The sequence below is a fragment of the Puntigrus tetrazona genome, chromosome 2 (assembly GCF_018831695.1).
Source record: "Puntigrus tetrazona isolate hp1 chromosome 2, ASM1883169v1, whole genome shotgun sequence".
Taxonomy (NCBI): Eukaryota; Metazoa; Chordata; class Actinopteri; order Cypriniformes; family Cyprinidae; genus Puntigrus; species Puntigrus tetrazona.
In genome coordinates, this window is record NC_056700.1 from 24,854,070 (window position 1) to 24,866,145 (window position 12,076).

Consider the following 12,076-nt stretch of genomic DNA (forward strand, 5'->3'; position numbering starts at 1 on the left):
AAGTCTTTGATATCCCTCTTCTCTCTCCCCTTTTTACCTGACCGGTAAAGGAAGAAGCGACCCTCGAGGGTGACTAAAATATCACCTGTAGCTCTGTGTTTCATGGTTACCACGAAGCAGAGACAGTAAAGTGTCCTACTGAGGTCCCTGAGGCTCTGGAGCTAAGTTGTTCAGGTTTTTCTCCCTCTACAGCGTTGCATCTCTTGAGAGCCACAGACGGGGAGACACCAACCAACACAGTGACTGAATGTTACGTTTAGATCAAAACAAAACACAGCTAGCTCCGTTCTATGTTGTCCGACTTGGAGGTGCGGTAAGATGCCCCGAGTCCAAATTTTACAGTGTACCCTTAAACATAAAGGTTCTTCGTTGCCAGCTTTGGTTTCATGAAGACAACGTTCCTTTATTTTTTCGCTTGTTTATCTTTTCACAATGTTTTTTAGATCATTATAAACCGGTTCTTCTACGAACTGTTCACCGGAAAGCGAACGTGGTTTATTTTTAGCGGGGCATTATGTAGCCTGTCACATTTCAAGCAGTCTGTGTCGTTTCTGCATGTCTGAGGATGAGACAGACACCTGCTATGAATAATTAGGGCTTTGTTATTTAAATAATGATTGATGCGTGCGAACAGACGGGGTAGAGCCACACAGATCGCCACTTTTCGCATTTTTCTAACTTTTTCATGATTATCTAAAGTATAGAGAATATAAGTCGTAAATGATAAAAAAATTAATAAACACAGAAGCCTAATTTCGTAATTCTGTGAAAGTTTAAAGGGGTCGTGCTCAAGAATTTGCATCTTTAGTTGTTCACAGGGGCCCCACTATGGTTTCATATTGACTCGGGGCCCCTCCGTGATCACTTTCTTATGAATGTGTTCATTTGACTTCATTATGAGATTTATCATGAAGTCTTCCTCTCTAATGAGACTTGTCAGCCCGTTTGTCCTGGCACTTTGTCTGATAATATATTCTGGTTTTGGTCCCCAACAACAGGTTGACATGCATGCAAGGTCAAAAACACATTTTTTGTCTCATAATATGCATTTATTACGCGCCCAAAACAGCATCTAGTGGTGAAGAACGAATTTGCATTTTCATTCACACCAACAAGTCAAGTTCACCCAGGTCTGCGTGGGCGGGCAGTATGCTAATATTTAATTTTGCCTGCAGGATGAAATGGCTCGGGATTCATTTAAAAAAAAGACTCGTTTCAGTGATTCAGAGTCGACTCTTTCTTTTGAGACGCAATCACTTTATACACGGTGCACTTTCAGATTTAAAACGAATTCACTTAGAGCTGTGTTACACACTGCATGAAAGCTCATTTTCAAAAATCCACGATAGGGACACTTTAAATTGGGAGTAGCAGGTAATGCAAATCCGTAATATCAATCCAAATAAGATATTTTATAAAAGTGATATAATTTGCACTCTTTCTGCGGGGGAATTGTATCGGAAGTCAAAAAAAAAAATAATATAAAATTATTAGTAAATAATGTCAATGGCCTACAGTTTATAATTAAATATTGATGTGAAATTGGGTACATATTGTATAGGATACATTGTTTGTACACAAAACTGCATACGAAACAGATAGATAGGGTGTCCCATTCTGTCCGATGCAAATGTTGGTTGTCCCATGTTAAAATCACAATGTTGTCGATAAATACAAATAAAATGTGAAATAAAATCTTCTCACTACCACTTAAAAACCTAAGTTTAACCAAACTAGTTTAACAAGTCATGAATAATATTTAACTGGACTTATTCAGATGAGCCTTGTGTAGTTTGCTGAGTCTAGTAAGTTGAAATTGGTTTCATTTTACTCTGGCCTATTGTGCATTTTTACAGTGCTAAGGGAACATTTCTCATTTTAATTTAATTTAACTTTTTTTTTTTTTTTTTACTTAATTTAGTTTAACTAGTAAAATAAAGAATATATAAGCCTATATAAAGAGACAAAGTGAATAAAATAAAAATAAAAAACAAAAGCAGAATAAGACAAAACAAAAGTATGATAAACTATGGGTTTGACAGTAATTCTGTGACAGTCTGTTTGGTCCTAATGCGAATAATAATTTTAACAAATAAATCTCATTTGTCTTGCAGTGGGCAACTATAGGTTAATTTTCTCTCTTTTTTTAATAATCAGAACCGAATCCCGCTAGCGATTTCGTGTTAATATGGATAAGTAAAACCTTTTTAATTAACATTGATGCACTAATCTATATAGCTGTATATCTCTGTTTCCGCTCTGACGGTGACATCACCGGCCTCTGCGGCTTCCTAGAGCACGCGCTGTACGTTGCCATGGTAACAGGCTCGGGAGCAGAGCGCGCGATCTGTGTCGACGATCGCTCTGTTCAAGCTGATTATCACGCCAGTGAGCTAATGCACGCGCTAATGTACATGTATTGATTATGCATCATGAGCAGAGAAGCGCTGGAGTGTCAATATGCGCAAACGCCGAAGAGTCTCTATCGTCTATGATTAATAGCGCTGTCGCCCTCTTGTGATTAGAAAAGGCGAATGCACGAGTAATCCAAAGACACTGGGATAGAATAGAATAGAAGAGAAAAGAATGAGCTTTTATTTGCCAAGTGTGCACAAACACATGAGGAGTTTGTTGTGTTTTTGTAGGAGCTCTTAGTACATAGCTACATATATGTCATGGGAGAAATAACTGAAATTTAGAAGAAAAATATTACTAATAATGTATTGTTATTTACAACAATAGCAGTATTTATTCATATGAAAATATACATTTATGTAGTATATTATATTATAGTATAGCCTATTAGTTATGATTAGCTTGTTGTTGTGGTATATTATTATTAATAATAAATATTTAATGTAATGATGATTTTAGCATAAATTGTTCCAGTTTAGAATCCAAGATATAGTTATTAACACTTATATTTTTCAAATTTAAACAGTTTCTTGTTCCTTTAGCAGATTTCAGAAATAAACATTTTCACTAATAAAGGTGCATTCACCAAAAAATTAATGTAGAAACAATTAGTTTACTCTGAGAGTAAATCTCCCAATTAATTCCACATAAGTGGCAAGTAACACATTAATTGAACATGACACACAAGCATTTTTTTACAGTGCATCCTCCATAGGCCATGCACATCACACAGAAACCGGTAACATATATTTTTGACACACAGCACGTATAAGCACTAATAAAAAACAGTTAGTGTAGATTGTATATGTTCACAGTGAACACGAGCTCCAGCTTTTGTCCTGTACGTTGCATTACATTAACCTCAGGATCCCTTCAATGCTGTGGGAAAAAGCCTTGGCTGGTTGCCTAGTGACCAGCATTCACAATAGAGACATCATATACATGAGCTGACCTCACGCACAAACACAAACAAGCTCACAACTTCAGCGGTGACTGGAAGCTCATTAAAGCCCTTTCAGGATTGCTTGCCTCTGTAAGAATCTCAGCTCCTGAAAAGCACACCGAATCAGCAGCCATCTTCATATGCATTCATTAAAGCCATGAATATTTGATCTGGAGAAGAAGGAGCGCGTGTCTCTCCGATGCAAGCAACGTTAAAATGCGACCTATATTTACGTTTATTCATGGTTAATATTAATTGTATATTAAACTTAAAACCCGGCTTCCGTTTTTATAGGAATTCATGTTTTTGATGTTACTGTTTTTACTGTATTCTTTAAGCAAATAAATGCCCTGGAGACTTAATGAAAACAATCACCTTTCATTTCTGTCCCATCTGTGAAGAGCACGGGGCCCACTAAGCTACCTTTCCATAATATACTTAAAGCGCTCTATTTTCGCGCACTAATTTTGTACTTTATATACTAAAAATGATTCTTTAGTATTTCTTAAGATAAACTTAAGATCAGCTAAGTGTACTCAACTGTGCTATTTTGAGACGTCATGAAAATGAACTAAAGTGTACTTTAACATACTGCCTTTGTATTTAAAAAATGTATCTAATTGCCACTTAAACTTGAGCGTACTATTGTATTAAATATGGTTTCGAGTGTGGTAATTAAATACATTTTTAAAAACAAAGATATTATGTTAAAGGTGCATTTCATGGTGTCTCAAAATAGTAAGTTTATCTTGTGCTAAAGAATACTAAAGTATTATTTTTAGCATATTAAGTACAAAATTAGTGCGCAAATATAGAGCACTTTAGTTACATTATGAAAGTGTACTTGTTTCATCTGTTGTTCATTTCATTAACTCCAAAGCAGCTGAAACTTATCAAAAACCATACTTAACCGAACCGAACAGATCGATATCCAAGGAGTTTAATTGACTCGATGCTATTCTCTGATGAAAAAACTTACTTTTTCTAAACGAGTGAATAAATAACAATCTAATATAATAATAAATGTACTAGTAAATCACATAAAAGCAATTTAAGATGAAAATCATTTTTATAGGCAAGATTATGAGTAGACTAGGAAAACTAAACTTTGTATTGTAGCTATCACAAGGTGAGTGATAAGTGCTGAAACAATGAAGTTTGGAACTGCTATTTATGGTGTGAGAGTGATTGAATGCAGGTGAGCGTGTGATGAGTGCGATCAGGAGTGTGTGTGTGTCATCAGTGCAATGGCTGATGGGAAATGCAGTCCAGCGCTACAGTTTGTGTGCTGTGAGAATAATGGGAGAGTGACATCTGGTGGTGAGTGGAATGAAAGTCCACGGACTGGGTTTATGACACCCGCACAAACACATCGGGATTTCTTATCATTAATATTCAGCATGCTGAATATTTGCGATTTGAGATCAGGTTGCCTCCGGCGTTCTTCCGAGCGGATTCAGTCACTCGTAACACACAGGAAAATCATTAGAACCACTAAGATAATCGGGACATTACCTAGGATTGTTAGACAGGTTATCAGCCCGTGGTACATGCTCAGCCTTAATTAGAAGACACCGTATTGGAAAACATAAATACGAAATTAATAGTGACATACTTGATCATCTTAATACAGTAACCTATGGTTTCACGTACAAGGCTTCAGCTTAGTCCTAGACTAAAATGTAAATCTGAGCTTCAACCTTAAAAAAACTTAACACGTCAGTGGCTTTGTTTTGTCTTAAGATGCACACCAATAATGTTTGTTTTCTAAGCATGTTTATAAAAATATGGCCGGGCCTACATTTATTAATAACAAAGAATAGTTTGAAATAATAACATTTTATGTAACTTATTTTAGTTTATTATATATTTAAAGACAATGCACAATTGCCTTTAGATATATAAATGAATTGAAATATATAATAAAAACGATTGACCTATTTAATTATTCATTGATTTTAATCACATCACTATTGGTTATGTATAATTTTAATTATACAGTATATGCTTATACATGAAGAGTTTTGTACCGTATGATTGTTTAACCGAAGGATGTCTTCTTCTCTCTAATCATTCCCTCAGACGTGAGACAGTCAGGCATTAAACCGTCACCGAATCCTCAGGGGTTTGAGGTCGTGAAACCCACTGTACTTAGACACAGACAAAAAGATCTCCAGCTATTATTTCAGAACAATACCCGAGTAACATCTCGGCCTCCACCTGTCTATCCGTCTCGATAGTTTTCGATCTTTTTTTAAAAAAAAAAACAACAGTCCGTGAATAGAAGCGAATGATTCACGCTTTACCAAAATACACAAACCTCACGGCCTTGGCCCAGCCAGACGCATTTCTGGGAACGTGTTCAATTAATCCGCAGCGATTCGAAATAGGTTTGATTGCATTTCGATGATAAAAATCACACGCGCACATCCTCACACTCCGGCGGTGGGTGGGTGGGGGGGGCAAAGCTGCTTTTTTTCCTTTTAAATGTGCTTCGCAGAACATGAGAGGGGCAGAGTGTGTTGTGTTATGCATTGCTACACTAAGTGCTGTGTTGAGAGGGGACACACATTCAGCCGTGGAAAATAATGAGACGGTGAGAGCGCCAGAGGACGAGAAATGATAGAAAAAGAGAAATAGTGTACAGCGTGAGAGGAGCAGGTCAGGGTACGGAGATCCGACGAGCCGGAGACAAAAGACTTTTGCGCGCGCAACTTTGGGATTTACTCGCGAAATACTACACGAGGGAGAGAAAACATGTCAGAGACGGACTCTAGAAAGAAGGGCTTCACCAAAGGCAGAAGTGCCACTTTCAGCATCGACGGCTTCAGCTTCACCATTGGTAAGAAACTAACAGAAGATGGGATCGGGGGGGGGGTTTGATGGAAAGGCATCGCGGCTGCAGATGTACAGTAGAGGCAGTTGTTTTGTGCATCGGCGCTTAGACAAACAGATGTGTTGATTTGAGGATGTGATGTGCGAGTGTTTGATTTCTGAAAAGACTCTTTCAGGTGAACGCAACTCCGCGGTGCCATAGCAACCGGAGTAAAATGCACCTGATCTCACACACACACATATGCGTGCGATACACATTTAAACACAAACCTACTAGGAGCAGATTGTGTTGTTTTTGCGTGGCGTGTAAGATTGAAACGAATTCTCATTTAAGTATCGTCTCCGTCTCTGGTGTTTCTGTTGCGGTACTTCTACAGTAAGACAACAGTACATACAGAAGTCTTAAATAAATGTGAACGGCCTGTACATCTAGTTATTATAGGGAATTATTTGAAGAGAAATGAGTTTATATTGAGACTTTAAAGCACAGTTATGAAGTTTGCAAAAAAGATGCAAATTCATGCATTACTACCGCTTATATTTAGCATTTTATTCAAATCTCTTACACCATTACTACGGCATTGATTATGTATTATTATAGTATTCATATTTTAAATCAGCCTTTTGGGTCCCACTTTACATTAAGTGTCCCCTAATACGCATTTACTTACACATACCATTCATATGTGTAGTTATACAAATATTAGGGCTGTAGATACTATGTACCAGACTGTGGTGCACATCTGGTTACTGTGTAAGTACAAATGTGTAACAGGACATTGGTAACAACACTTTTTGGTAAGAAAATTACAAATGTGTAACAGGACTAACAGCACTTTTTGGTAAAGAAAGTGCTAGACTTCACATTAAGTAGACCGTACCCATGGTTTTACCGTTTAATTATTGTTACACAGCAGCGGCCAGTAAGTTAGGCTTTACATCTAAATTGTGGTTGGTGTTCAGAATGTTCCAGTTCCTGAGGAGTTACCATGTAAGTACACTGGTATTACCGTGGTGCACAAACTTTTGTTACAAAATGTAGTTATATAATTCCTGCTACACGAGTACTTGGTGAGGTGAAAAAAGTGTTGCCAGTTTCCTGTTACACACTTCCACATACCATATAGTTGTTTGTTACATGTGTGTAGTTACACAAACGTTAGAGCTGTAGATACTATGTACCAGTGTGTACTTACACTGTGGTCACATACTACATACACTACAGTTACTATGGAAGTACACAGATATTACACTTAATATAAAGTGGGCTCTTTTTTGCATTTTTATATTTTCAGTGTTAATGTTTTTAGATTTTTGTTTTCATTTTATTACATTTAATTTCTATTTGTTTTTACCAATATTTGACTAATTATTTTTATTGCGCTTCGACTTATTTCAGTTAGTTGCCAAGGCAAGTTTTTTTATAAAATTATAATATTTTATATTTATTATATCCAAAACATATATATATTAAATATAACATTTGTTTAATATAATGTTTATTTTTATATTTAACATTTAAAATTTTAGCTTTAATTTGTTTTTATTTCAGTTTTATTTTTCAATCAATTTGAACAATTCTGTTAACTGTCAACCTTTTGTTGCAATTGTTACAAATTTGAATCAGTAGTCTAATGTTTATATTTTATTTAATTTCAGCCTTAATTCTATTACAGAAAATGAGTTTTAATATAATAACAGCACAAGTATTTAATTTTACCATACAGTTTGAGCCATAAATAAAAATAATTAATAATATAATATTACGTAATATAATGAATAAATATAAAAGTTAATTAGAATACTCGATTCTGATTGGTCATTTATAATCAGTACTAAATATTTATATATTTAAAAAAATATATTTGTTTTATTTGATCAATTTTATTGTTAGAAATATAGCAAATAAACTTAATTCCATTAGTTGCTACCTTTTATTTTGCCAGTTTCAGTTCAATATTTAGTGTAATATTTATATTTTAACCAATAAATTGCCATTGACCATTGAAAGTTGCACTAGATTCTTCCTTCTCACATAATACCATAATTTCAGCTGTCAAATCAGTACTTCATGTCCATGAGCCGCTCATTATCATATTATCTCAAAATAAACGCTTCGTGTCTGGATCCCGATCACCTTGTCGGGGTTTATTTTGAGCCAATGAACATCTGACTGTACATTTTTCCGTACTTAGACACACCGTTCCGTTAATCAGCCGTTTGTTATTTTTCTGAGAAGCACACACCCACGTGGGAGGACAGCGGTCAGGAAAGGTGTTATGATGGAAACATCAGAGGTGCGAGATGCTTTTTTGCTGTCTGTCTCGGTGCATTTATAATAGGAGGCTCTTTGCATGCGAAACTGTTTGTTTAACTAGGACTTGCACTTTTAATACTGTAGATAAACTAGTTGATCATCGCGCGAGATCACAGCAGGGAGTCGCACTTCATAATGCTTTTGGCTTTTTCAAACATCTGCCTGTCGTCATGGTTACACAGTCCGGCAATCAATTGCTCAGTGTGCTTTGAGCTCATTACGTGTGACGTGTTGTCAATCAGGTCCAGTGGAGCGTGACAACGAGCCGCTGTTAACTTAATGATGATTGGCTGAAGCGGCGTGACCACTTCCTCTCCGTCCTCTGTGTCACTCTGGGGGCTTTTAATGGGTTGCGTGCTGGAGAAACATAGCGCGTGTGTGTGTGTGTGTTTTGGTCTTGATGCAAAATGTCATGACTCTTAATGGGAGTCGTGTGGTGTTTTACTCCACTAATGCATGTTATGATTTTCCCCAGCTCGAACAACATATGCGCTTGAAATGAGATCTCATCGACTGGTTTTGTTTTCCTGACTAGAAGCAGCTCTCACAAACCAGCTAAAGGATCTCTTCAACTTTGAACCTGCCTGGGCTCAGTCTAGATTTAGACACACATAGTAATGCACTCACTGGTGTTGTAAGATGCATATAAAATAAAATGCATCCATTATTGTTACTATTGCTTAAACAGAGTTAAATGTTTATTCAGTTCACTAACCCCAAGTCAGTGTATTTTAGTATTATTTAGAGAGTTTTTCTATTATAGCATTTGTTAATCTAATATTTTGAACAAGCTTTTTTATGTTTTATGTTGTCATTTTCACTTTATGTGCTTTTTGTAGTTTTTATGATATATATATATATATATATATATATATATATATATATATATATATATATATATATATATGTGTGTGTGTGTGTGTGTATATACACACACACACACACACACACACACACACACACACATATATATATATATATATATATATATATATATATATATATATATATATATATATATATATACATAATATAATAATATATATAAATTTATTTTTCAGTTTTATTTTTTAGTAAACTTCAACTTGGTATTTTAACCATAAAATACGAATATATAAAATATCAACTATGAACACATAAATATTAAACGAATAAAGCAATTAACTAAAACTAAAACCATAAAAAAAATCATTATTTTAAACAAACATAACGAAAATGCAAATGTAAAAAATTTAATTTTTATTAGTACTAAAATAAGTAAAAATACATATTTAATACTTATTAATACAAAATTGAAAAACCACACAATGAAGGTGAATAAGTGCTTTGGAAGCTAGTTTATTTTATTTATTGGACAAATAACTTTTTGTTTCCATTTTTTTTTTACAATGTATCTAATATTTTATACAAATTTTTGATTACAGAACATTTTTTCTGAAACACTGCTCCAAGTATTTTTATGGATAATCAAATAACCAAAAAAAAAACGATTATTTCTTGACCCCAGCTAGCAAAAAGCAGTTATAAATTAAAAATAAGTTATTAGAAACGTTTGCCCTTCTCAGTAAAGCATCTCCGAAGACTTTCTTGCGGATCGTGCTGATTTTCTCTGCCTTTTTTGTTCATTTTCTCATGTTATTTTTTAACTAGAAGTGACTCACAGTGCACTAACAACACCCTTCCAGTCCCCTACTGACCAAGAAACCATTTCAAATCCTAATGAAAGGCTCATATAACAGCGGCCGAAGTCGTTTAAAAGCAGCTTTCCACGCTTTTCCAGCAGTTCGCTTCATTATATTCACATTAAGCAAAAAAGACACATTAAAAAAAAAGAACCAAAAAAGGAATTTTTAATGATGTGTTTTACTAAGCCTCTGAAAAAGCTTTTCGAAAAAAGGTACTTTATGTCTTTGCACACACACACACACACACACACACACATACTGTACACAGAAATGGCAGCACATAACTCAGTCTCTCTGTGTTTTTCTCTGTAGTGGCTAATGAGGATGGGGAGACCAACAGCAGGCCACTGGCGAGATTTGCACGTAAGTATGCGTTCATTTATTTTTTGGAGAAAGCAAAAAAATTCTCGCCGCCCTTTAATTTTCATTTTATAAATCTACGTCTTGTTTCATATTCAAAAGGGTGAAATAAAGTAGAAAGAGCACGTTGCGTTTATTCACACGACATACGCTTTTATTCCGCAAACTGCAGAGTTATGGAAAACAGAAATATCAGAGAATGTTAAACATGATTTCCAGAAACTTCCATTGCTAAAAAACATTTTACAGTTTGAAGGTTCGTTAGTTTGAAAGCATGGAAACATTGTTCTTGTGCTTTTAAGATCTCTCTACATATAAATATGATTTTAGTCTGGATATCAGCTAAAAGATTCCAGAGACAGATTATGACTCTTATTAAAAAGTTTAATATCGCAAACAGTTTTAGACATTGCATATTATCTGGAACTTTTACGTGACTTTTGTAATCATAGTTCGTTAAATCATCAACATATTCTCATATTAATTAACCATTAATCTTAAGGCTTTTAGGAAAGCATAAAGCAGTAAAAAGTAACTACCATTATCCATAAGTAACACAAAATAAATATATAAGAAGTAAATAATGTACAGGAACTTCTTATTTTTGTTTAAGTAGTAAAATAGCTAAAGTAAAACTTAATAAAACACGCAACAAAATACTAAAAATGAAATGAAATGTGAAAAAATAGAAGAAATATACTAAGAATAAATATATAATGGTATATTCATACCAAAATAACACTGGTGATACTCATTTTCACTCCAATATTGCTCATTGATATTGTTTTTTTTGCATTGCACTTTACATGAGCATGCCACTAGATGGCAGCATCTATCAAGATAGTTAAGAGTTTATTTGAGCATACAGATTACATCTGAAAAAACAACATTATGAGCATGAGCTCATGACGATAATCTTAATGATAATGATATGCACGGGCTTGGTGGGAGCAAATCAATATAATTTGCTATGAAGCAACAACTGAGCCATTAGGATCTCAAGAGCTCTTATAATTTGGCTCTGCTGGTGCCATTAATGTTGTTTTGAATCAAAACACTGCAAGAATAAGTAAGTAAATAAATAAGAAGAAATGGCTTAAAATATTGTAAATTATATGTATTATAATTTTTAAAAATGCTTTCAAATCAGCAAACCATTTGCACATTTGAAAACATGTTTATGTGTGCAGAGTGTGTGCAAAAGAATATAAATCAATAAAATGGTGTAAAATTGGTAATGGATTCATATATTGTGGTATGAATGGGGATTGGTTCATTAGTAATATATGTGTTCACAATGGGTGCAAAAATAAAATTAGAGTAATTTTATTTTTCTTTTAAATTTGCCACAATGTTTGCTGCATATCTTCGCGTGCGTATTAAGCGAGTACAAATAAAGCAAATAATAATGAATGCAATGTTGTAGTGCAATAAAAGACGGGGAAGGGGAAATGGAGGCGAGGGGGATCATAGATTGTTATATCATAGCAGACAAAGACATAATGCGCTGTATTATTATGA

General features: G+C 34.6%; 1 protein-coding gene across 2 annotated transcripts in view; it reads left to right on the top strand.

Annotated features, from left to right (window-relative positions):
* Nucleotides 1-12,076, top strand: part of pde1cb (phosphodiesterase 1C, calmodulin-dependent b) — a 69,042-nt gene that overhangs the window by 3,307 nt on the left and 53,659 nt on the right. Inside the window, exons 1-2 of one of the 2 annotated variants that reach the window (XM_043264680.1) lie at nucleotides 5,895-6,200; nucleotides 10,508-10,558. In XM_043264680.1, coding sequence (XP_043120615.1) covers nucleotides 6,116-6,200; nucleotides 10,508-10,558 — 136 coding nt within the window. In that variant the 5' untranslated portion in view covers nucleotides 5,895-6,115. Of the gene's footprint in view, nucleotides 1-5,894; nucleotides 6,201-10,507; nucleotides 10,559-12,076 lie in introns of those variants that run through there. The other variant, XM_043264671.1, reaches the window with a different exon arrangement.